Below are 26,293 nucleotides of genomic sequence, written 5' to 3'. Positions count from 1 at the left end.
TTACATTACGTTCAGAACACAACTGTAGTTATGCAGTAGTTATGAAATAGTTTTATGTTCACCACAACGCATAAGGAAGGCTGAGAACCATTGCTCTAAGCAGCTGCCGTCCCCTTGCCTGCCCACAGCTAAGAGCCACAGCTCCCACGGTTTGATAGCTCTGGGGTGGGAGGGGACAGGATCATGTTTAGTGTGAGTTTTTTTAGAATGCTGGCCAGTGCAGTAATTTCTTCTCCGTACCTCCCTGTTTTAGGGTTTTTGCCAAACTATTTACTACCTCCTTATGAGGAAGTGGTGAACCGACCTCCAACTCCTCCCCCACCGTACAGTGCCTTCCAGCTACAACAGCAGCAGCAGCTGCTGCCTCCTCAGGGTGGCCCTGCAGGTGGCAGCCCCCCAGGCGCTGACCCACCCCAGGGCTCCCAGGGAGCACAGAGCAGTCCTTTGTCCGGACCAAGCAGAAGCAGCACAAGACCCCCGAGTGTCGCAGATCCTCAGTCCCCTGAAGTGCCCACTGACCAGGAAGCCACCAAAGCCCCTGGAATGGAGTCCAGCAGCTCTGTGGCCGGCCATGGGGAGCTGGACCCAGGGGCCTTCCTGGACGGGGATTCGGAGTGTAAGGAGGAGCTTCTGAAAGATTCAAGTTCTGAGCATGGCAGTGCACCCCCCGACAGCAAAGACAAGACCCCCGGCAGGCATCGCCGCTTCACAGGTGACTCGGGCATTGAGGTGTGTGTGTGCAACCGGGGCCACCATGATGACGACCTCAAAGAGTTTAACACACTCATCGATGATGCTCTGGATGGGCCCCTGGACTTCTGTGACAGTTGTCATGTACGGCCTCCTGTTGACGAAGAGGAAGGGCTCTGCCTGTCCTCTGAGGGGCAGGCTCGAGAGCACGGGCACCCCCACCTGCCGCGGCCACCTGCGTGCCTGCTGCTGAACACCATCAATGAACAGGACTCACCAAACTCGCAGCGCAGCAGCTCCCCCAGCTAGAACAGGCCCTGCCTGCCTGCACCCAAAAGCTTGACGACATCCAGGGTTGGGGACACCCACCAGAGAAGCATTAAGTGACTTGTAGAAGTGGTCCACCCACTTTGTCCTTTTATTCCCCCCCCCCCCACATCCCACCTTGCCCGAATCTCCAGGTACACATTCAGGGTAGGGTTACCTCCTCTCCCCACAAAAGCACAGTGTTGTAGAAGACGGAGAAGCCAGTTCTGTGACTTCATTCCGCACCCCTTTTCAGAGCTGTATCTCACCTACCTGCTTGGCTGAGAAATGTGTTTGGAAAGCCCCCTACCCCCACCGAGGATTGGGGCTAGACTGTGCCTGCCCTAAGATGGTTCTCAGTGGCGAGTGGATTCATAAGGGAAATGTGTCCCAGTCTGGAGAGAGTTTATCTTGGCCCTGAGTGAAGAAGGAAGCCCTCAGAGGCCTGGGGATTGTCACCTGTGGCTGCAGAGCTGGCACTGGTCCAGTCCTGTGGGAGGGCGAAAGCTAGTAGACCGGATAGTGCGAGACGTGTTGATTTGACAAGCCCTGGGGCAGAAAGTACATCTGTGCGTTGTAGAGGGGACCCTTCAAGGAAGGCTTTGGCCCGCTTCAGCCTGGTTCAGGGATAGAAGATTCTATTGTGTTCTCTGTGTTTTCCTTTAAAAAGTAACAAAGGCTAGCTGGAAACAAGAACCAGATCGGTGGGCAGGCAGGAACCCTCTTCTGGTCAAGGGAATTCTGATGCTCCTCCCCAGGCTGAGTTCCCAAGAGTCTGACTACTGTTGGGCTGGGGGAAGAGACTCTGAACAGGCCTTGTAGCGGCAGCCTTGGGCCTTCTGTGAGTGGAGGCCTGAGTCTGAAGACTGGCAGAGGTAACAGCCCCTGCACTTCTGCCCTTTGTCCGTGCCCACAGGTTGTCAGTGGCCCTCGCCCCTCCTGAGCACAGCCTGCAGTCTGTCTCCCTGCCCTCTGTAAGCAGCTGGACTGAGGAAGTTGTGTGTTCAGGATGAGGCCACCTCATAGCCTGGCTCTCACACAGTATTTCCTGTTGTTTGTGTAACTGTTAAACTGACCACTTAGAAGGAACGCCATGGTTACCTGTGGTTCTCGTGTCTGCTCTGCCCCTGGCCCGTTGGGGAAGCCTGAGTCACTTTCCTGTCCAGCCTGTGTAAGGAGTCACCTGGGTGGCAGGTAACAGCCACCTCAGGAGAAAGGAGCATAGAAGCCACTGAGATAAACATTCCCCACCCAGCCCTGCTCATGCAAAGAGTTTGGCTCCTCCCCCACTCTTGAATGACAAGGCCTACACTAGGCACTGCCACTATGGTGAGAAAGGGAAAAAAAAAAAGGGAAGAAAAACCAAGTGCGTATGTAAACACACAGATTCAAGGCTGTAAGGTGGATGCGTGTCTGCATTTGGATGCCACAAACCAAAATCCTTGTCGAACAAAAAAAAAGTGAAGTCTACACAGTGATGTTGGATGAGGTGTGTGTGTGTGTGTGTGTGTGTGTGTGTGTGTGTGTGTGGTGTATGGTGTGGTATGTAGTGTATGGTGTGTGTGTGTGGTATCGTGTGGTGTGGTGTGGTGTGTGGCCCCGAGCCCTGTGTTCCTGTGAAGATACTTTGAACGGCCGTTCTGCTCACATTAACCACACATGCCTGGAGCACACATGGTCCTCTCAAGGTAATTTATTTTACACATCTACTGTTTACCGAACAATCGTCTGACCGTACTCGCGTGTACTCAGCAGTCTTGTCCATGGCGTCTCCTGTGTTTGCCAGCCACACTGCCCTCCTGGGAGAGGCCTCTTACTCAGCTCACCACTGCGATTTGCACATTGCTCCAAGGACTCTCAGAGGCCTACGTTCTGTTCCCTGTCCATGGAAACATCCAGAACCAGCCTCCCTCCCTCTGCTGCTTTCAGACAGAAGCGCGATTGAGTCGAGTGACAGGCGTGGACTAGCTGTGGCCCAATCCAGGATCACCAGGAGTCAGTCCCTGGCAGAAACCTTGGTGCCACGTGCGCACCTCATCCTCCAAGGTGGCTGGTGAGCCTGGGCTGCAGTCCTCCTGCACCTTTCCGGCTACTTTCCTGTTAAGATCCCAGACACCTCATTGAAGTGTCTCGGACGAGAGTAGGTTTTCCCAAGATGAACCCCTCTCTAGTTAACTGATGGTGAAGTGGGACCCTCCCGAGTCTCTTTCCCCTGGCAGAGGAGCTGGCCCACGTTCTGACTAGCTTTGCTGAAGCACCCACCATGATGACCGAACCGAACCGCAGTCTGGCCCCTGCTGCTTTAGGCCGCCTTGATGCTCAAAGAGAGCACCGGAAGTAGTGAGTCAGGGCCAGGGAGTCTTGACTGAGTTGGGTTTCCAGGTTGGGGGCGGGGGCGGGGAGGCAGAGGGCTCGGTGCTACGGTCAGATTTGCAGCCGCTACCACATTCCTGTGTGAGGCCCACCACCGTCTGTCAGTCGTTGTGAATATGTGTATTTTAAGCAATAAGATTCAGCTGCACAGACTTCCCTGGGCCGTCTGGGTGACGATATCCTGTGCTGTGATTGTCCGGAAGACATAGTGGCTCCAACCACTGTGAGAAACCCCAATAAAATCAGTCTCAAGTGTTCTACGCAGCGTCCTGTAGCTTCTCAGTTTTGTTTTTGTTTTTTTTTTTTTTTTTTCCTTCTCAGACTTCAGGTCGCAAACCTCAAGCACCTTTGCCTTCTCCCTACCAAGACCAAGTGGTGTCACAGTTAAGGACAGGGTCCTGGGTCAGCAGTAGGCAGGCGGCTGCTCCTGAGTTAGCACTTGTTCCTAAGGAATTTCCCCCAGATTCCATTTTTATTATCAAATACTGTCTGGCGTTCCATAAATACGTTGAAAAAATGACTCCAGAAAGCAGAGACAAGTTTGTTTTTTTTTTTCCCCCCCCAAGCTTCTCCAAAGCTGAATTGGTTTTAGAGCTTTGTGAATTTTTATTTTTTAGAATATTTTGTGTGGGTGTATGTATCATTGTGGAACATATGCATGCAGTACTCATGGAGGCCAGAAGAGGGCACCATCTGAAACTGGTTACAGATAAGTCCTGAGCCACCATGTGGGTGCTGGGAATTGAACCTAGTGTTCTAAACCACGGAACCATCTCTCTGGCCCAGACATTCCAGGACCTTAATACATAGCCCTAGCCTCCTGTTTCGGCCTCCTAATGCTTGGATTACAGGAATGAGTTACCACACTCTGCCTTAAAATTTGATATTCACAATATGCACTAAATTGCCTAAGTTAAGGAGATGTGACAAAAGCAAGAACCAAGCACCCTGTTCTCTGGCCAAATGCACCTTTGTAGAGTAATCAGTACGAAAGTAAAATGTGCGTGGCTCATGCTCAGAGACTGCAGGGGTCATCTGAGGTCTTAGATGCTGAACTGCAGAACCCTGAAAAAAGACAAGCTTGCTGCCTTTGCTGAGGAAGGATGTTCCTGCCCACAGAAGGTGGTCCTGCTTCCTAGGGGTGTTCACCATAGGCCAGGCCCCCTGGGTGGTGGCTGTAGGTATTGTGTGTGGCCTGGGTCAAAGGACCATGTAACTAGGTAACTCCACTGAGATAGCTGTTGTCTCCTTACTGCTAAGCTGCCAGGCTCCAGTCAGTGCTGATGAATGCATATTAGCATGAAAAGACAGCTCTGAAACCGTAGGAACACATGCACAATGGTGCATGCCTACAGCCCAATGCACAAGGAAAGGCAAGAAGTTGATTAGTTTTTGAGACAACCTGGGAATGCATAGTGTGTTCCAGGCCAGCATAAACTAGCAAGACCCTGTTTTAAACCAAAACCACCAAAAACCCACAGGAAAGAACCAGAGGTGTCCACAATTCCTGTCTCCCTAAAGATAATATCTGAATGACCCCGCTAGAAAATGTCTCAACTCTTCGGGGCCAGTTGCCAGGGGCTGTTCATGTACACCTACTTGATTCCCAGGCTCATGGGACACTGAGTCACAGGAGTTTCTTTTTCTGAGGTAATAGGATTGTCTCCATTGCCTCAAGTAAGCAAGTTCATGTAGCAATTATATTTGTCCAGAAGCCCAAGACAACCCCAGTTTCCTGGTTTAGTCTTTCTTTTCCAGTTTCCTGGTTTTAGATATTGGGCAGAGACACCCAGGATTTGACTCCAGCTTGGCTGAGCTCCAGAGATGGCTTGCTGAGCCTGAAGAAAGGACGTGGGGTGGATGGGAAGGTGTCTGGGAATCAGGCTCCAGGCTGAGAGCAAGCGTCTGAGCCTTAACCAAGTGTAATAGCGTCAGCGATCCCAATGTTTATGAGGAGAAATCAGAAGTGAATTTTAAAAAGAAAAGAGGAGGACATAGTTGCTCCTACGAATGGTGGAAGAGAAGTTTTATTGTAGACGAAATGATAAACTTGCCAGGAGGGAGGGGAGAGCCAGGAGACCAGGAAACAAAGAGACCAAAGGGGTAAATGGACTGGTGTAGCCAAAATGACTGGATTCTGTAGCAAAGAGCTAAATAGAGACCTAACAGGGAAGATCTGGAGCGCAAGGTCATCCTTGACTAGACCGGTTTTAAGGCTATTCTGAACTCTAAATGAGACTGCTTTAAGGTACTTGCGCACATCCAGAGAACTGTAGTCTTTAATGAGCACCTGCATGTGCTGGATCTTCAGAATGGAGGGGACAAGGCACCCCGGCGGGATTAGAACAGCAGGGTTTCCAGGAGGAAGTAACTCCATGACTGCCGGGGCTGAAAGGTATGTAAGGCCACAATAGGCGCATGTTGGTGCTATAGGTTACCGAGTGCTAGATTATTGAGTGCCAGGTGCCTAAAGGCCCAAGAGGCCTGACCAGTAGCCACACAGCTTGGTGTGAAAAGCAGCAAGCTGTTTAAGCCTAGGTCTCTGCATCTGGGAGGTGGCAAGAGATGAAATCGGAAGGTAAGAAGAAAATAAAACATTGGAGTTGAATCTGTGTTCTGCTATTTATTGGCTGTTGACATGAGGCTCACATGACTCCCTCTTCTGGTGTGTCTGAAGATGGCTACAGTGTACTCACACACATAAAATAAATAAATCTTTAAAAAAAAAAAAAAAAAAACTCTTTAAGTCCAACCAATTACAGTCCTCAAGACTAACTGTTCCAGCTGTCAGTGGTCAGGAGCAGGTAGGACTAGGGAAGGAAGTGACCTGTTCAAGGTCACATAGCTGTTAAAGAGCAGAGCCAGGATTTGAAACCAAACCTGTGGATCTCAAGGCTGTGTGTGTGTGTGTGTGTGTGTGTGTGTGTGTGTGTGTGTGTGTTCATCCTGAGAAGGAAAAAATAGAAATGTTAAGTGGGAGTACACACATTCTGAAAATAGAAATGTTCAGTATTCTTGGCGGTATGCACATTTTATTCATTTGGAAATAGCTCCTCTCAATAAGCCTGCTACTCATACTAGAAAAGTGTTACAAAACATCTGTGTGGGAGCCATAGGAGTCTGTCCATCCTTGTGTTCCCTGCCTACATTTTGGCTATCAGCACTGCCTGACTCTTATGTGTAGTGGATTCTGGAAGACTCCCTGACAAACTTCCCAACCCAGACTACTGAGAAATCTGTGTAAGACCCTCAGGAAAGTCTTAATATTTTAACTGAAGTGTCGATAATGCTGACCTTTGTTGAGGAAACAAACATATATGTGCACACTCAAAAAGCAAAGTTGAGGAAACTCAGTTTACACACCTCAGCCTCCTCTGTCCACCTGCATATATGGCAGATGGGAAATCTGGGGTACACAAAAGACAAGTGTCTGTGGTCACTTGGTTTCTAAACAAAACAGCAAAGTTGTGTCCATGGGCTGGCCTTGTCACATATGAGGGACTTTCCTGCCGCTCTGGGCTTTCCAGTGTCATCCTCACCTCAGAATGGCCAGCTCTCATGGAGTGACCCTACTGTGCATGTGAGGACCTGACAGTTGAGGAACTCTCAGTAGGACTGGGATGCTGGACTGTCACCTGAGTATTCCCAGTCTTCCTCACACAGAGTCCCAGACTCTGCTGTCTGACTGTCCTCTGCCATCCACAGGAGTTGAGTCTGCAGAGAGCAGCCCTCATTATGAGTTTTGGGGTCACCAGCGGCCTTGGGAAACATGGACTTGCTCACTACACACATTCTCTCTGGGACAACACCTCCCCCTACAGAGGGCCCTGTGGGAGCTGTTTTTCTAAAGAATAAAAACCAAAGTGGGGGAGTGCAGTTTGGGTAGTAGCTGCTTTAGCTCATAAGATTATTATTAAAGGGTCAAAGATTTTATGAGCTCCTTATTAAATAGTCATTAAAAAAACTAAACCACAACTGAATATATTTTGAGAATATAATATGAATGCAAGGTGTATCATTTACTGGTATTTGATGTTAATATCAGTGTCCCCAGACACACACAGGACATTTGCTATTTGCAGTCACGCACCTAAAATAATCTTACTCTCAATGACAGACAATAGACACAGCAGAGGTTACAATAGAGATGACAACTTCCTCCTAGTGACACTGTGGCTGTCATTTTTCATGTGCTTGTTCAATGCCCTTGGGAACAACCCCATTTGGATAGACAGATGCCACCATATTGCATTGCCTGTAGTGCTCATGGAAGAGCATGTTAATAGCATGTAGCCCTGCTGTGCCACAGGACACCTTACCCATTGCACAGTTACCAACACACTGATGTTTACACAGGAGGAAACTACCCATCAATGTGTTTCTCAATGATGTCTCACCTCGGGTAATGTTAAAAACATGGTGCAATGTGACTGGGTTTCCTGCTAGTAATTCAGAGAATTCACATTGGCAATCAAGAAAAATTCAATGCCACTACCCAAACAAGTGTTAAACATTGACTTACCATCACCTCACTGATTAAGAGCACACAGAAGAGCAAACAGTAAGTAGGGAGGGGCTGAGGGGTAGCACGGTGGTAGAACACAAACCTAGAGTGCATGACTTTCCAGGTCTGATACCCAGCACTGAGGGAAGAAAAGATGGAGTCATGGTGGGGCATGCCTGTACTTCTAGCATCCTTGGCTATATAGAGAATTCAAGGCCAACCCGTGTTACAGGAGACTCTCAAAAGAGATAAATGCAAAACTAAAAGCATGTTTCTTTCTGCATGTTTCCTAATGGTCAGCACTGGGCTTTAGATGAGGGCCTACGACTCCTGGTTTGGTAATTTAAGGCACTTGATAGTGTCCTCTTGGGCATGTGACCTCTTTGTCCTGTACTAATGAGAAGGCTTGGTCTCATACTCTGAGAACCATGTCCTTGAGCCATTAGCAGTTAGGAAAAAATGGCTCAGCCACCTGTCCTTTTTTCTTTTCTTTTTTTTTTTTTTAAGGTTTATGTATTTATTATATATGAGTACACTGTAGCTGTCTTCAGACACACCAGAAGAGGACATCAGATCTTAGTACAGATGGTTTTGAACCACCATGACCATCATGTAGTTGTTGGGACTTGAACTCAGGACCTCTGGAAGAGCAGTCAGTGCTCTTAGCCCCTGAGCCATCTCTCCAGCCCACAAGGTTTAGATTTAAATAGAGAGCAAGAGGTCTCCATGACTAAGCCGCCTAGGATACACACACCCCTACTTTTATAGCCTTGGTTTCATTCCTTCCTGTCATATGGTGAACAATTCACAAGTGTGTGAAACCTCCTGAGAAGTTCCTCCTCTGTTTAGGACCAGGCTCTGTCCATCACCTACTTTCTCCCAGCCTGAGAACTTTCTTGGGAACCATCATTTCTACCTCTGAAAGCCAAAGGGAGAAATTCCATTACAGGAGTCTGAGACAAGTCTTGGGGGAGGTTTTACTTTGAGCCTCAAAGAAGCCTGGAGATTTGGTGATTTAGGTCAGCGGGTAGTAGTCTACCATTCCAGGCAGGTGCAAGTCTGATCAGCAGTCAGAGCTCATGAGGTTATTTTCTCAAAGGTCACAGGTATTTAACTGGAATTCTCCATGACCAGTCATCCTGAATTGATCAAGCGCCTGCCTGATCCTGTGGACCGGTGGGAAAGCATGCTGACTCCTCTGTGTTCCTGATTCTAGTAGTCTGGACTCAGCCCTTACGCTGTGTAGCTGTGTGACTTAAGAATTAGTCCCACCTTCTTCTCACCTCACCTCTCGATGGTTGATGGTCATCAGTTTTCTCTTGTTGGGTTAAATTCCCTTCTACTGTTATGGAAAAAATAGAGGATCTGCTTACCTATCTGACCATTGCTAGTTCATAAGATGTCTCTCAGGATCTGAGCAGATGCGAAGTCCTTGGCTTCTCCTCCATCCAACCTTCTCCCTCTACCTTCACCTGAGCGAAGTTCAGTTGCTCTCATCAGGCAGCTCGGAGTTAGCTAGGACAGGGAAGGAGTGGTCTCCAGTTTAACTGCTCTTCAGCTTGCTGTGGTACTAACATGTCTGACCCTCAGCCTACTGTGAGTGTCAGTCACACATCCCTACATCCTTTCCTCTGGGCTGTTGAGCAAGGTGCAGACTGTTTCTCGAAGAACAAGACTAATTTGGGTGGGGGATAACACAGAGGAGAGCCCAGTACTGCTGGGTTAAAAGCTCTCTTAAGGAAGAACTTGGTGCTGTGAGTTTTCTTTGTCTCTTTATTGGAGCTCCCTCAGCTTTTCTTTGGAGACTTAGCCAGACAGGGTCTTAGTCTTGCCCTGTGACCTTTCCTGATTGTTGAATTTCATCAGAAGGACCTGGCTGTTGGCCATTTGATGCTGGTGAGGCTGGCTCTAGAGATCTGGGGGTTTGACCTCTTTTAGGCTAAAAGTCAAAGGTCAGTTTCTCCCAGGGTGTTTTGAACTTTACATGCAGGCTGGTCACTGGCTAGGTTTACAGATACTGGTTCCAGCTAGTGAGATGAATCAATGTTACTGTGTAAAACTTATGTGCCGAGATCAAATCTCTAGTACATACATAAAAGGCAGAAACAGTAGCACAGGGGTCTTTCAGAGTATATCCCCACAGAGAGATAGGAGGTTAGGAAATTCACCTCAAGTAGCAATACCCACAGAATAGTGAACAGCTGAAGATAAAAAGATACCCTGCCTCAAACAAGATGGCTGCCACATGTAACCCACAGCATTCATATTCCTGCATTCACATGCTCATAAAACACACCACACACACTTACACACACACACACACACACACACATACACACACACATACTGGTAGTTTCAAGGCTTAAAGGAATTAGCTCCATCTTCTAGTAGGAAGGCATTTCAGATTCTTGGGGTGATTTGAATGGGGAAGGGAGAGAAAATCTAGGTGTGAATGCTGAAGGTACCTGTTTGGAAGTCTTCTCCCAGAGATGTCTACCTAAGGGAAAGAGGAGGAGGTGACCTGGCCCATCCTTGTGGACCAAGATGGCATTGCTCTGATGGTCCAGTCTGGGTTATGTTATACAAGACATAAAGCCAAACCTATGAGGCACAAGCTGAAAAAGGCATAGGTTAGAGTCAACGAGGTGAAAGACTCAATTCAAAGACTCAGTCCTGCCAGTATTCACCACCTTCTCCACTGTGGTCAACTCTTCAGACCTCCCCAAGGCCAGGCAGACAGCCTTCCTCCTAACTGTTCTCTATGGGGTGTCTAGGGAGGCTTCTAGAACAAGTTATGTTGGGAGTGATGATTGTGGGTGAGCCTGGAATCTCAGTCTATGTAAACTGAAAGGAAGAAAATCAAGGCTAGCCTCGACCATACACCAAGTCTGATGCTAGCCTAGGTTACATGAGACCCTGTCTCCACACAAACCACAGTCACATGGTCTCACTCATCCATTTATAATCTGCTAGTGGCTCCTTATATATCTGGGATGGAATCTGAACTCCCTGCTCCTTAAAAGGCCCCACCGGAGCTGGCCTGCCTTCTACTCTGACACTACATAACCCCACACCATTTCCTGTCATTTTGATGTTGAGCCCATTCTGCTTCTCCTTCAGTAATTGTCACCCCCCCCCCACCCTTACAGTCATGGCCAGGACTCGTTGTTTCAAGTGGCCACCCTGCCCTGCACAGTTCTCTTATAACATCCCCAGCATCATGGACTTTAAAGAATTTAGGAGTCTGAAATTCTCATTTATCTGTCCATCTTCACTAGAATGTTTCCAGTGTTGTGGAACTTCTCTCCCACCACCAGAGCCAGAAGAGCAGAAATCTGCACGAGGCAAGAGAGTTATTTGGTTTGACACAATGAAGTAGCTGGTGTTGGATCAAACTTGTGGTGTCTGACCCTAAGTAGTTTATTTTAGATGTATTTAACCACAGCACAAATGCTGAAAACTTTTCTGGTGACAATTGATCAAATCCATGTACTCAATAAAGCTTAAAGCCAAGACTCCATTGCTCAGCAGTGGTGGAGCATGTCTTGACTCCCAACACTAAGAAGGCAGAGAGTGGCAAGCAGATCTCTGTGAGTTCAAGGCCAGCCTGGTCTACAGGGTGAGTGTTCTAGGACAGCCATGACTATTACACAGAGAAACCCTGTCTTGAAAAAAAAACTTTACATGACAACATGGAAAGTCTTTGTGAGTCTTTGTGAAGTACATGTGACCTTTTCCATAAGATGGATCTGTCTTGGTCCGACAGTTCTATAAAGTTCACCAAGATGTTCACTGTCTCTCCCAGATCTCTGGACAGAGAACAGGTTATATGAATTCCTCCCTTCCTCTGTGTTTAACATCCCTAGGTCCCCTGAGCCTTCCACACAGGCTGAGTGTCCTAGCCAGAAAATGGCATACAGTAGGTACTCAACAAAATGGTGTTTGTTTGTTTATGAGTAATGGGATAAAAGGCTTAAAAGGTACATATTCTTTCTGCAAACCCTGATATCCTCACTTCTGTCTCTAACATCTACATGGTAAAAAAAAAAAAAGAGAACAAATTTCTGTGAGTTGTAATTGAACACACACACACACACACACACACACACACACACACACTGACACACACTTGTCCAAACATGTGTACACACACACATGTTCAAGCATGTGCACACACAAACACAGTGTTGAAGCTTGTGCACACACAAACACAGGTTCAAGTTTGTGCACACTCACAGGGTCAAGCATGTGTACACTCACATCCACAGGTTCAAGCAGGTGCACACACACAGGTTCAATCATGTGCACACACACACACACACACACTAGCAAGCATGTGTGTACAGAAAGGCAAACAAGCATCTGCATACACACACACACACACACACACACACACACACACACACACGCACACACAGGTCTTCCTCTAATACATCAAATAAATAGTCCCTTGTTTCACTCAATATACTTGTTGATGGAATAAGCAAGGAAATGGATAAATGACAGGTGGCTCAGACATATTTATTAGAAAAACTTTAATTTAGGTGTTATCACCCCCATATCTGCCAGCTAGAAAATGGGATAGGAATGAGGAATTAGCATCTCTAAGATGTGCTGTGGGTGTCAAGGCACGGGATCAGGGACATTAGTTGTGGCCTCAGGTGACAACCTCAGCCTGTGCATCCTTCCACAACTGGCGATCCAATCTGAGATCTTCACTTTGAAAGGGTTGATCAGAAAGACCACCTTGGGGTCACCCTCAAGGCAGGGCAGTTGTTTATCATCTGACACATGCAAGTCAAACCTCTGCAGCAGAAAAGTCGTGATAATGAAGACCTCCTGACAGGCCAGAACCTCTCCGATGCAGGATCGGGGACCAGCTCAGAGGGCAAGTAACTTGGTGTGGGTGTAATGAGATGGCTTCCTGTTGGATCTAAGAAGCGCTCTGGGGACAAAGGGAAATGTCAGTCAGGGGCCAAGCTATGCCCAGGGGAACTCAACCTGCTTTTAGGGCATGAGGAAATAAATATTTAGTAAGGATAATGAGAAAGAAAGAGGGGGGTCCCCGAAGAAACTGTCCCATTTCAATTGAAGATGGACAGGCCTCATGGGAGTCAGATACCAGCAGACTTCCCACAGAAGTTATTTGGAGAGTTGCAACCCCCATCTGTGAAGAGTCTGTGGCAATCTCCATCGGGATGAGAAAGGTAACAGGCCTATGAGGATGCAGCCAAGAGGTTTCTGGTGACAAGCTTAGTGGGTAGGAAGGAGTGCTGTCCCCAAGGAGCAGGATCCAGGCTGACTCTGTGGCCCGAGGACTGGAAAGGGAAGGATGAGGATTCACCAGGCAGGAACTGATCAGGCTGGCTCCATTCCTTCTTGTCGTGATGGAGTGCCCAGAGATTGTTGACCACATGTGTGTCCTTGGGGATGGTAAACTCTCCAATGCCAACAAGACAAGGAGAAGGAAAAGGAGGTTTGTCTTCCCCTTTCTGCTCACACTAAAAAGTGTTACAAAACATCTATGTGGGAGCCATAGAGTCTGTCCTTCCTCGTGTTCTCTGTCTACATTTTGCCTATAAGCACTGCCTGACTCTTATGTGTAGGTGGATTCTGGAAGACTCCCTGAAAAACCTCCCAACCCAGACTACTGAGAAATCTGTGTAAGACCCTCAGGAAAGTCTAAATATTTTAACTGAAGTGTTGATAATGCTGACCTTTGTTGAGGAAACAAACATATATGTGCACACTCAAACAGCAAAGTTGAGGGGACTCAGTTTACACACCTCAGCCTCCTCCGTCCACCTGCATATATGGCAGATGGGAAATCTGGGGTACACAAAAGCCAAGTGTCTGTGGTCACTTGGTTTCTAAACAAAACAGCAAAGTTGTGTCCATGGGCTGGCCTGGTCACATATGAGGGACTTGCCTGCCGCTCTGGGCTTTCCAGTGTCATCCTCACCTCAGAATGGCCAGCTCTCATGGAGTGACCCTACTGTGCCTGTGAGGACATGACAGTTGAGGAACTCTCAGTAGGACTGGGATGCTGGACTTGGTCTGAGAGGACAGAGAGTGTCACCTGAGTATTCCCAGTCTTCCTCACCCAGAGTCCCAGACTCTGCTGTCTGACTGGTCCTCTGCCATCCTCAGGTGTCTGAGACTGCAGAGTGCAGCCCTCACTATGGGTTTTGGGGTCACCAGCGGCCTTGGGAAACAGGGACTGCTCACTACACACATTCTCTCCGTGACAACACCTCTCCCTACAGAGGGCCCTGTGGGAGCTGTTCTTCTAAAGGATAAAAATCAGAGTGGGGGGGTGCAGTTTGGGTAGTAGCTGCTTTAACTCATAAGATTATTATTAAAGGGTCAAAGATTTTATGAGCTCCTTATTAAATAGTCATTTAAAAAAACCAAATCACAACTGAATATATTTTGAGAATGCAAATATGAATGCAAGGTGTATCATTTACTGGTATTTGATGTTAATATCAGTGTCCCCAGACACACACAGGACATTTGCTATTTGCAGTCACGCACCTAAAATAATCTAACTCAAAGATGACAGACAACAGACACAGCAGAGGTTACAATAGAGATGACAACTTCCTCCTAGTGACACTGTGGCTGTCATTTTCCATGTGCTTGTTCGATGCTTTTGGGAACAACCCCATTTGGATAGACAGATGCCACCATATTGCATTGCCTGTAGTGCTCATGGAAGAGCATGTTAATAGCATGTAGCCCTGCTGTGCCACAGGCCACCTTACCCATTGCACAGTTACCAACACACTGATGTTTACACAGGAGGAAACTACCCATCAATTTGTTTCTCAATGATGTCTCACCTCGGGTAATGTTAAAAACATGGTGCAATGTGACTGGGTTTCCTGCTAGTAATTCAGAGAATTCACATTGGCAATCAAGAAAAATTCAATGCCACTACCCAAACAAGTGTTAAACATTGACTTACCATCACCTCACTGATTAAGAGCACACAGAAGAGCAAACAGTAAGTAGGGAGGGGCTGAGGGGTAGCACGGTGGTAGAACACAAACCTAGAGTGCATGACATCCCAGGTCTGATACCCAGCACTGAGGGGAGAAAAGATGGAGGCATAGTGGGGCATGCCTGTACTTCTAGCATCCTTGGCTATATAGAGAATTCAAGGCCAATCCGTGTTACAGGAGACTCTCAAAAGAGATAAATGCAAAACTAAAAGCATGTTTCTTTCTGCATGTTTCCTAATGGTCAGCACTGGGCTTTAGATGAGGGCCTACGACTCCTGGTTTGGTAATTTAAGGCACTTGATAGTGTCCTCTTGGGCATGTGACCTCTTTGTCTTGTACTAATAAGAAGGCTTGGTCTCATACTCTGAGAACCATGTCCTTGAGCCATTAGCAGTTAGGAAAAAATGGCTCAGCCACCTGTCCTTTTTTCTTTTCTTTTTTTCTTTTTTTTAAGGTTTATGTATTTATTATATATGAGTACACTGTAGCTGTCTTCAGACACACCAGAAGAGGACATCAGATCTTAGTACAGATGGTTTTGAACCACCATGACCATCATGTAGTTGTTGGGACTTGAACTCAGGACCTCTGGAAGAGCAGTCAGTGCTCTTAGCCCCTGAGCCATCTCTCCAGCCCACAAGGTTTAGATTTAAATAGAGAGCAAGAGGTCTCCATGACTAAGCTGCCTAGGATACACACACTCCTACTTTTATAGCCTTGGTTTCATTCCTTCCTGTCATATGGTGAACAATTCACAAGTGTGTGAAACCTCCTGAGAAGTTCCTCCTCTGTTTAGGACGAAGCTCAATCCATCCCCTACTTTCTCCCAGCCTGAGAACTTCCTTGGGAACCATCATTTCTACCTCTGAATACAAAGGGAGAAATTCCATTACAGGAGTGTTAGACAAGTTGGCGGAGGTTTTACTTTGAGCCCTAAAGAAGCCTGGAGATTTGGTGATTTAGGTCAGTGGGTAGTAGTCTACCATTCCAGGCAGGTGCAAGTCAGATCAGCAGTCAGAGCTCATGAGGTTATTTTCTCAAAGGTCACAGGTATTTAACTGGAATTCTCCATGACCAGTCATCCTGAATTGATCAAGCATCTGCCTGATCTTGTGGACCAGTGGGAAAGCATGCTGACTCCTCTGTGTTCCTGATTCTAGTAGTCTGGACTCAGCCCTTACGCTGTGTAGCTGTGTGACTTAAGAATTAGTCCCACCTTCTTCTCACCTCACCTCTCGATGGTTGATGGTCATCAGTTTTCTCTTGTTGGGTTAAACTCCCTTCTACTGTTATGGAAAAAATAGAGGATCTGCTTACCTATCTGACCATTGCTAGTTCATAAGATGTCTCTCATGATCTGAGCACATGCGAAGTCCTTGGCTTCTCCTCCATCCAACCTTCTCTCTCTACCTTCACCTGAGCGAAGTTCAGTTGCTCTCATCAGGCAGCTCGGAGTGAGCTGAGACCGGGAAGGAGTGGTCTCCAGTTAAACTGCTCTTCAGCTTGCTGTGGTTCTAACATGTCTGACAGTCAAGCCTCCTGTGAGTGTCAGTCACACATCCCTACATCCTTTCCTCTGGGTTGTTGAGCAAGGTGCAGACTGTTTCTCGAAGAACAAGACTAATTTGGGTGGGGGATAACACAGAGGAGAGCCCAGTACTGCTGGGTTAAAAGCTCTCTTAAGGAAGAACTTGGTGCTGTGAGTTTTCTTTGTCTCTTTATTGGAGCTTCCTCAGCTTCCCTTTGGAGACTTAGCCAGACAGGGTCTTAGTCTTGCCCTGTGACCTTTCCTGACTGTTGAATTTCATCAGAAGGACCTGGCTGTTGGCCATTTGATGCTGGTGAGGCTGGCACTAGGGATCTGGGGGTTTGACCTCTTTTAGGCTAAAAGTCAAAGGTCAGTTTCTCCCAGGGTGTTTTGAACTTTACATGCAGGGTGGTCACTGGCTAGGTTACAGATACTGGTTCCAGCTAGTGAGATGAATCAATAAGTTACTGTGTAAAACTTATGTGCCGAGATCAAATCTCTAGTACATACATAAAAGGCAGAAACAGTAGCACAGGGGTCTTTCAGAGTATATCCCCACAGAGAGATAGGAGGTTAGGAAATTCACCTCAAGTAGCAATACCCACAGAATAGTGAACAGCTGAAGATAAAAAGATACCCTGCCTCAAACAAGATGGCTGCCACATGTAACCCACAGCATTCATATTCCTGCATTCACATGCTCATAAAACACACCACACACACTTACACACACACACACACACACACACACATACACATACACACACACATACTGGTAGTTTCAAGGCTTAAAGGAATTAGCTCCATCTTCTAGTAGGAAGGCATTTCAGATTCTTGGGGTGATTTGAATGGGGAAGGGAGAGAAAATCTAGGTGTGAATGCTGAAGGTACCTGTTTGGAAGTCTTCTCCCAGAGATGTCTACCTAAGGGAAAGAGGAGGAGGTGACCTGGCCCATCCTTGTGGACCAAGATGGCATTGCTCTGATGGTCCAGTCTGGGTTATGTTATACAAGTCATAAAGCCAAACCTATGAGGCACAAGCTGAAAAAGGCATAGGTTAGAGTCAACGAGGTGAAAGACTCAATTCAAAGACTCAGTCCTGCCAGTATTCACCACCTTCTCCACTGTGGTCAACTCTTCAGACCTCCCCAAGGCCAGGCAGACAGCCTTCCTCCTAACTGTTCTCTATGGGGTGTCTAGGGAGGCTTCTAGAACAAGTTATGTTGGGAGTGATGATTGTGGGTGAGCCTGGAATCTCAGTCTATGTAAACTAAAAGGAAGAAAATCATGGCTAGCTCGACCATACACCAAGTCTGATGCTAGCCTAGGTTACATGAGACCCTGTCTCCACACAAACCACAGTCACATGGTCTCACTCATCCATTTATAATCTGCTAGTGGCTCCTTATATATCTGGGATGGAATCTGAACTCCCTGCTCCTTAAAAGGCCCCACCGGAGCTGGCCTGCCTTCTACTCTGACACTACATAACCCCACACCATTTCCTGTCATTTTGATGTTGAGCCCATTCTGCTTCTCCTTCAGTAATTGTCACTCCCCCCCCCCACAGTCATGGCCAGGACTCGTTGTTTCAAGTGGCTACCCTGTCCTGCATAGTTCTCTTATAACATCCCCAGCATCATGGACTCCAAAGAATTTACGAGTCTGAAATTCTCATTTATCTGTCCATCTTCACTAGAATGTTTCCAGTGTTGTGGAACTTCTCTCCCACCCCCAGAGCCAGAAGAGCAGAAATCTGCACGAGGCAAGAGCGTTATTTGGTTTGACACAATGAAGTAGCTGCTGTTGGATCAAACTTGTGGTGTCTGACCCTAAGTAGTTTATTTTAGATGTATTTAACCACAGCACAAATGCTGAAAACTTTTCTGGTGACAATTGATCAAATCCATGTACTCAATAAAGCTTAAAGCCAAGACTCCATTGCTCAGCAGTGGTGGAGCATGTCTTGACTCCCAACACTAAGAAGGCAGAGAGTGGCAAGCAGATCTCTGTGAGTTCAAGGCCAGCCTGGTCTACAGGGTGAGTGTTCCAGGACAGCCATGACTATTACACAGAGAAACCCTGTCTTGAAAAAAAAAAACTTTACATGACAACATGGAAAGTCTTTGTGAGTCTTTGTGAAGTACATGTGACCTTTTCCATAAAATGGATCTGTCTTGGTCCCACAGTTCTATAAAGTTCACCAAGATGTTCACTGTCTCTCCCAGATCTCTGGACAGAGAACAGGTTATATGAATTCCTCCCTTCCTCTGTGTTTAACATCCCTAGGTCCCCTGAGCCTTCCACACAGGCTGAGTGTCCTAGCCAGAAAATGGCATACAGTAGGTACTCAACAAAATGGTGTTTGTTTGTTTATGAGTAATGGGATAAAAGGCTTAAAAGGTACATATTCTTTCTGCAAACCCTGATGTCCTCACTTCTGTCTCTAACATCTACATGGTAAAAAAAAAAAAAGAGAACAAATTTCTGTGAGTTGTAATTGAACACACACACACACACACACACACACACACACACTGACACACACTTGTCCAAACATGTGTACACACACACATGTTCAAGCATGTGCACACACAAACACAGTGTTGAAGCTTGTGCACACACAAACACAGGTTCAAGTTTGTGCACACTCACAGGGTCAAGCATGTGTACACTCACATCCACAGGTTCAAGCAGGTGCACACACACAGGTTCAATCATGTGCACACACACAGACACACACACACACTAGCAAGCATGTGTGTACAGAAAGGCAAACAAGCATCTGCATACACACACACACACACACACACACACACACACACACACACACACACACACACAGGTCTTTCTCTAATACATCAAATAAATAGTCCCTTGTTTCACTCAATATACTTGTTGATGGAATAAGCAAGGAAATGGATAAATGACAGGTGGCTCAGACATATTTATTAGAAAAACTTTAATTTAGGTGTTATCACCCCCATATCTGCCAGCTAGAAAATGGGATAGGAATGAGGAATTAGCATCTCTAAGATGTGCTGTGGGTATCATGGCACGGCATCAGGGACATTATTTGTGGCCTCAGGTGACAACCTCAGCCTGTGCATCCTTCCACAACTGGCGATCCAATCTGAGATCTTCACTTTGAAAGGGTCGATCAGAAAGACCACCTTGGGGTCACCCTCAAGGCAGGGCAGTTGTTTATCATCTGACACATGCAAGTCAAACCTCTGCAGCAGAAAAGTCGTGATAATGAAGAGCTCCTGACAGGCCAGAACCTCTCCGATGCAGGATCGGGGACCAGCTCAGACGGCAAGTAACTTGGTGTGGGTGTAATGAGATGGCTTCCTGTTGGATCTAAGAAGCGCTCTGGGGACAAAGGGAAATGTCAGTCAGGGGCCAAGCTATGCCCAGGGGAACTCAACCTGCTTTTAGGGCATGAGGAAATAAATATTTAGTAAGGATGGTGAGAAAGAAAGAGGGGGGTCCCCGAAGAAACTGTCCCATTTCAATTGAAGATGGACAGGCCTCATGGGAGTCAGATACCAGCAGACTTCCCACAGAAGTTATTTGGAGAGTTGCAACCCCCATCTGTGAAGAGTCTGTGGCAATCTCCATCGGGATGAGAAAGGTAACAGGCCTATGAGGATGCAGCCAAGAGGTTTCTGGTGACAAGCTTAGTGGGTAGGAAGGAGTGCTGTCCCCAAGGAGCAGGATCCAGGCTGACTCTGTGGCCCGAGGACTGGAAAGGGAAGGATGAGGATTCACCAGGCAGGAACTGATCAGGCTGGCTCCATTCCTTCTTGTCGTGATGGAGTGCCCAGAGATTGTTGACCACATGTGTGTCCTTGGGGATGGTAAACTCTCCAATGCCAACAAGACAAGGAGAAGGAAAAGGAGGTTTGTCTTCCCCTTTCTGCTCACACTAAAAAGTGTTACAAAACATCTATGTGGGAGCCATAGAGTCTGTCCTTCCTCGTGTTCTCTGTCTACATTTTGCCTATAAGCACTGCCTGACTCTTATGTGTAGGTGGATTCTGGAAGACTCCCTGAAAAACCTCCCAACCCAGACTACTGAGAAATCTGTGTAAGACCCTCAGGAAAGTCTAAATATTTTAACTGAAGTGTTGATAATGCTGACCTTTGTTGAGGAAACAAACATATATGTGCACACTCAAACAGCAAAGTTGAGGGGACTCAGTTTACACACCTCAGCCTCCTCTGTCCACCTGCATATATGGCAGATGGGAAATCTGGGGTACACAAAAGCCAAGTGTCTGTGGTCACTTGGTTTCTAAACAAAACAGCAAAGTTGTGTCCATGGGCTGGCCTGGTCACATATGAGGGACTTGCCTGCCGCTCTGGGCTTTCCAGTGTCATCCTCACCTCAGAATGGCCAGCTCTCATGGAGTGACCCTACTGTGCCTGTGAGGACATGACAGTTGAGGAACTCTCAGTAGGACTGGGATGCTGGACTTGGTCTGAGAGGACAGAGAGTGTCACCTGAGTATTCCCAGTCTTCCTCACCCAGAGTCCCAGACTCTGCTGTCTGACTGGTCCTCTGCCATCCTCAGGTGTCTGAGACTGCAGAGTGCAGCCCTCACTATGGGTTTTGGGGTCACCAGCGGCCTTGGGAAACAGGGACTGCTCACTACACACATTCTCTCCGTGACAACACCTCTCCCTACAGAGGGCCCTGTGGGAGCTGTTCTTCTAAAGGATAAAAATCAGAGTGGGGGGGTGCAGTTTGGGTAGTAGCTGCTTTAACTCATAAGATTATTATTAAAGGGTCAAAGATTTTATGAGCTCCTTATTAAATAGTCATTTAAAAAAACCAAATCACAACTGAATATATTTTGAGAATGCAAATATGAATGCAAGGTGTATCATTTACTGGTATTTGATGTTAATATCAGTGTCCCCAGACACACACAGGACATTTGCTATTTGCAGTCACGCACCTAAAATAATCTAACTCAAAGATGACAGACAACAGACACAGCAGAGGTTACAATAGAGATGACAACTTCCTCCTAGTGACACTGTGGCTGTCATTTTCCATGTGCTTGTTCGATGCTTTTGGGAACAACCCCATTTGGATAGACAGATGCCACCATATTGCATTGCCTGTAGTGCTCATGGAAGAGCATGTTAATAGCATGTAGCCCTGCTGTGCCACAGGCCACCTTACCCATTGCACAGTTACCAACACACTGATGTTTACACAGGAGGAAACTACCCATCAATTTGTTTCTCAATGATGTCTCACCTCGGGTAATGTTAAAAACATGGTGCAATGTGACTGGGTTTCCTGCTAGTAATTCAGAGAATTCACATTGGCAATCAAGAAAAATTCAATGCCACTACCCAAACAAGTGTTAAACATTGACTTACCATCACCTCACTGATTAAGAGCACACAGAAGAGCAAACAGTAAGTAGGGAGGGGCTGAGGGGTAGCACGGTGGTAGAACACAAACCTAGAGTGCATGACATCCCAGGTCTGATACCCAGCACTGAGGGGAGAAAAGATGGAGGCATAGTGGGGCATGCCTGTACTTCTAGCATCCTTGGCTATATAGAGAATTCAAGGCCAATCCGTGTTACAGGAGACTCTCAAAAGAGATAAATGCAAAACTAAAAGCATGTTTCTTTCTGCATGTTTCCTAATGGTCAGCACTGGGCTTTAGATGAGGGCCTACGACTCCTGGTTTGGTAATTTAAGGCACTTGATAGTGTCCTCTTGGGCATGTGACCTCTTTGTCTTGTACTAATAAGAAGGCTTGGTCTCATACTCTGAGAACCATGTCCTTGAGCCATTAGCAGTTAGGAAAAAATGGCTCAGCCACCTGTCCTTTTTTCTTTTCTTTTTTTCTTTTTTTTAAGGTTTATGTATTTATTATATATGAGTACACTGTAGCTGTCTTCAGACACACCAGAAGAGGACATCAGATCTTAGTACAGATGGTTTTGAACCACCATGACCATCATGTAGTTGTTGGGACTTGAACTCAGGACCTCTGGAAGAGCAGTCAGTGCTCTTAGCCCCTGAGCCATCTCTCCAGCCCACAAGGTTTAGATTTAAATAGAGAGCAAGAGGTCTCCATGACTAAGCTGCCTAGGATACACACACTCCTACTTTTATAGCCTTGGTTTCATTCCTTCCTGTCATATGGTGAACAATTCACAAGTGTGTGAAACCTCCTGAGAAGTTCCTCCTCTGTTTAGGACGAAGCTCAATCCATCCCCTACTTTCTCCCAGCCTGAGAACTTCCTTGGGAACCATCATTTCTACCTCTGAATACAAAGGGAGAAATTCCATTACAGGAGTGTTAGACAAGTCTTGGCGGAGGTTTTACTTTGAGCCTCAAAGAAGCCTGGAGATTTGGTGATTTAGGTCAGTGGGTAGTAGTCTACCATTCCAGGCAGGTGCAAGTCAGATCAGCAGTCAGAGCTCATGAGGTTATTTTCTCAAAGGTCACAGGTATTTAACTGGAATTCTCCATGACCAGTCATCCTGAATTGATCAAGCACCTGCCTGATCCTGTGGACCAGTGGGAAAGCATGCTGACTCCTCTGTGTTCCTGATTCTAGTAGTCTGGACTCAGCCCTTACGCTGTGTAGCTGTGTGACTTAAGAATTAGTCCCACCTTCTTCTCACCTCACCTCTCGATGGTTGATGGTCATCAGTTTTCTCTTGTTGGGTTAAACTCCCTTCTACTGTTATGGAAAAAATAGAGGATCTGCTTACCTATCTGACCATTGCTAGTTCATAAGATGTCTCTCAGGATCTGAGCAGATGTGAAGTCCTTGGCTTCTCCTCAATCCATTTCTTCTCCCTCTACCTTCACCTGAGCGAAGTTCAGTTGCTCTCATCAGGCAGCTCGGAGTTAGTTGAGACAGGGAAGGAGTGGTCTCCAGTTAAACTGCTCTTCAGCTTGCTGTGGTTCTAACATGTCTGACAGTCAAGCCTCCTGTGAGTGTCAGTCACACATCCCTACATCCTTTCCTCTGGGCTGTTGAGCAAGGTGCAGACTGTTTCTCGAAGAACAAGACTAATTTGGGTGGGGGATAACACAGAGGAGAGCCCAGTACTGCTGGGTTAAAAGCTCTCTTAAGGAAGAACTTGGTGCTGTGAGTTTTCTTTGTCTCTTTATTGGAGCTTCCTCAGCTTCCCTTTGGAGACTTAGCCAGACAGGGTCTTAGTCTTGCCCTGTGACCTTTCCTGACTGTTGAATTTCATCAGAAGGACCTGGCTGTTGGCCATTTGATGCTGGTGAGGCTGGCACTAGGGATCTGGGGGTTTGACCTCTTTTAGGCTAAAAGTCAAAGGTCAGTTTCTCCCAGGGTGTTTTGAACTTTACATGCAGGCTGGTCACTGGCTAGGTTTACAGATACTGGTTCCAGCTAGTGAGATGATTCAATGTTACTGTGTAAAACTTATGTGCAGAGATCAAATCTCTAGTACATACATAAAAGGCAGAAACAGTAGCACAGGGCTCTTTCAGAGTATATCCCCACAGAGAGATAGGAGGTTAGGAAATTCATCTCAAGTAGCAATACCCACAAAATAGTGAACAGCTGAAGATAAAAAGATACTCTGCCTCAAACAAGATGGCTGCCATATGTAAGCCACAGCATTCATATTCCTGCATTCACATGCTCATAAAACACACCACACACACTTACACACACACACACACACACACACACTCACACACACATACACACACACACACACACACACACACACACATACTGCTAGTTTTAAGGCTTAAAGGAATTAGCTCCATCTTCTAGTAGGGAGGCATTTCAGATTCTTGGGGTGATTTGAATGGGGAAGGGAGAGAAAATCTAGGTGTGAATGCTGAAGGTACCTGTTTGGAAGTCTTCTCCCAGAGATTTCTACCTAAGGGAAAGAGGAGGAGGTGACCTGGCCCATCCTTGTGGACGAAGATGGCATTGCTCTGATGGTCCAGTCTGGGTTATGTTATACAAGTCATAAAGCCAAACCTATGCGGCACAAGCAGCAAAAGGCAAAAGTTAGAGTCAACGAGGTGAAACACTCAATTCAAAGAGTCAGTCCTGCCAGTATTCATTACCTTCTCCACTGTGGTCAACTCTTCAGACCTCCCCAAGGCCAGGCAGACAGCCTTCCTCCTAACTGTTCTCTATGGGGTGTCTAGGGAGGCTTCTAGAACAAGTTATGTTGGGAGTGATGATTGTGGGTGAGCCTGGAATCTCAGTCTATGTAAACTAAAAGGAAGAAAATCATGGCTAGCTCGACCATACACCAAGTCTGATGCTAGCCTAGGTTACATGAGACCCTGTCTCCACACAAACCACAGTCACATGGTCTCACTCATCCATTTATAATCTGCTAGTGGCTCCTTATATATCTGGGATGGAATCTGAACTCCCTGCTCCTTACAAAGGCCCCACCGGAGCTGGCCTGCCTTCTACTCTGACACTACATAACCCCACACCATTTCCTGTCATGTTGTTGTTGAGCCTATTCTGCTACTCCTTCAGTAATTGTTACCCCCCCCCCCACCCTCACAGTCATGGCCAGGACTCCTTGTTTCAAGTGGCCACCCTGCCCTGCACAGTTCTCTTATAACATCCCCAGCATCATGGACTCCAAAAAATTTACGAATCTGAAATTCTCATTTATCTGTCCATCTTCACTAGAATGTTTCCAGTGTTGTGGAACTTCTCTCCCACCACCAGAGCCAGAAGAGCAGAAATCTGCACGAGGCAAGAGCGTTATTTGGTTTGACACAACGAAGTAGCTGCTGTTGGATCAAACTTGTGGTGTCTGACCCTAAGTAGTTTATTTTAGATGTATTTAACCACAGCACAAATGCTGAAAACTTTTCTGGTGACAATTGATCAAATCCATGTACTCAATAAAGCTTAAAGCCAAGACTCCATTGCTCAGCAGTGGTGGAGCATGTCTTGACTCCCAACACTAAGAAGGCAGAGAGTGGCAAGCATATCTCTGTGAGTTCAAGGCCAGCCTGGTCTACAGGGTGAGTGTTCCAGGACAGCCATGACTATTACACAGAGAAACCCTCTCTTGAAAAAAATCTTTACATGACAACATGGAAACTCTTTGTGAGTCTTTGTGAAGTATATGTGACCTTTCCCATAGGATGGATCTGTCTTGGTCCCACAGTTCTAGAAAGTTCACAAAGCTGTTCACTGTCTGTCCCAGACTTCTGGACAGAGAACAGGTTATATGAATTCCTCCCTTCCTCTGTGTTTAACATCCCTAGGTCCCCTGAGCCTTCCACACAGGCTGAGTGTCCTGAGCCAGAAAATGGCATACAGTAGGTACTCAACAAAATGGTGTTTGTTTGTTTATGAGTAATGGGATAAAAGGCTTAAAAGGTACATATTCTTTCTGCAAACTCTGATGTCCTCACTTCTGTCTCTAACATCTACATGGTAAAATAAATAAAAGAGGAAAAACTTATGTGAGTTGTAATTTCATACACACACACACACTGACACACACAGGTTCAAGCATGTGCACACACACAGGTTCAAGCATGTGCACACACACACACACTAGGAATCATGTGTATACACAAAGGCAAGCAAGCATCTGTATACACACACACACACACACACACACACACAGACACACACACGTCTTCCTCTAATACACCAAATAAATATTCCCTTATTTCAGTCAACATACTTGTTGATGGAATAAGCAAGGAAATGGGTAAATGACAGGCAGGTCAGACATGTTTATTAGAAAAACTTTAATTTAGGTGTTATCACCCCCATATCTGCCAGCTAGAAAATGGGATAGGAGAGAGGAATTAGCACCTCTAAGATGTGCTGTGGGTATCATGGCACGGCATCAGGGACA

General features: G+C 46.6%; 1 protein-coding gene across 3 annotated transcripts in view; it reads left to right on the top strand.

The window, feature by feature from the left end:
- The window catches only part of WBP1L (WW domain binding protein 1 like), a 55,884-nt gene extending 52,255 nt beyond the window's left edge, over positions 1 to 3,629 (top strand). For all 3 annotated transcript variants that reach the window (XM_080912129.1, XM_080912130.1, XM_080912131.1), the window contains one exon: positions 254 to 3,629. In XM_080912129.1, the coding sequence (XP_080768255.1) occupies positions 254 to 999 (746 nt within the window). In that variant the 3' untranslated portion in view covers positions 1,000 to 3,629. The remainder of the gene's footprint in view (positions 1 to 253) is intronic.
- Positions 3,630 to 26,293: the final 22,664 nt, after the last annotated feature.

The sequence above is a fragment of the Micromys minutus genome (assembly GCF_963924665.1).
Source record: "Micromys minutus genome assembly, chromosome: 2".
NCBI lineage: Eukaryota > Metazoa > Chordata > Mammalia > Rodentia > Muridae > Micromys > Micromys minutus.
The sequence above is the reverse complement of the archived record's forward strand: the minus strand, read 5'-3'. Positions and strand labels throughout refer to the sequence as shown.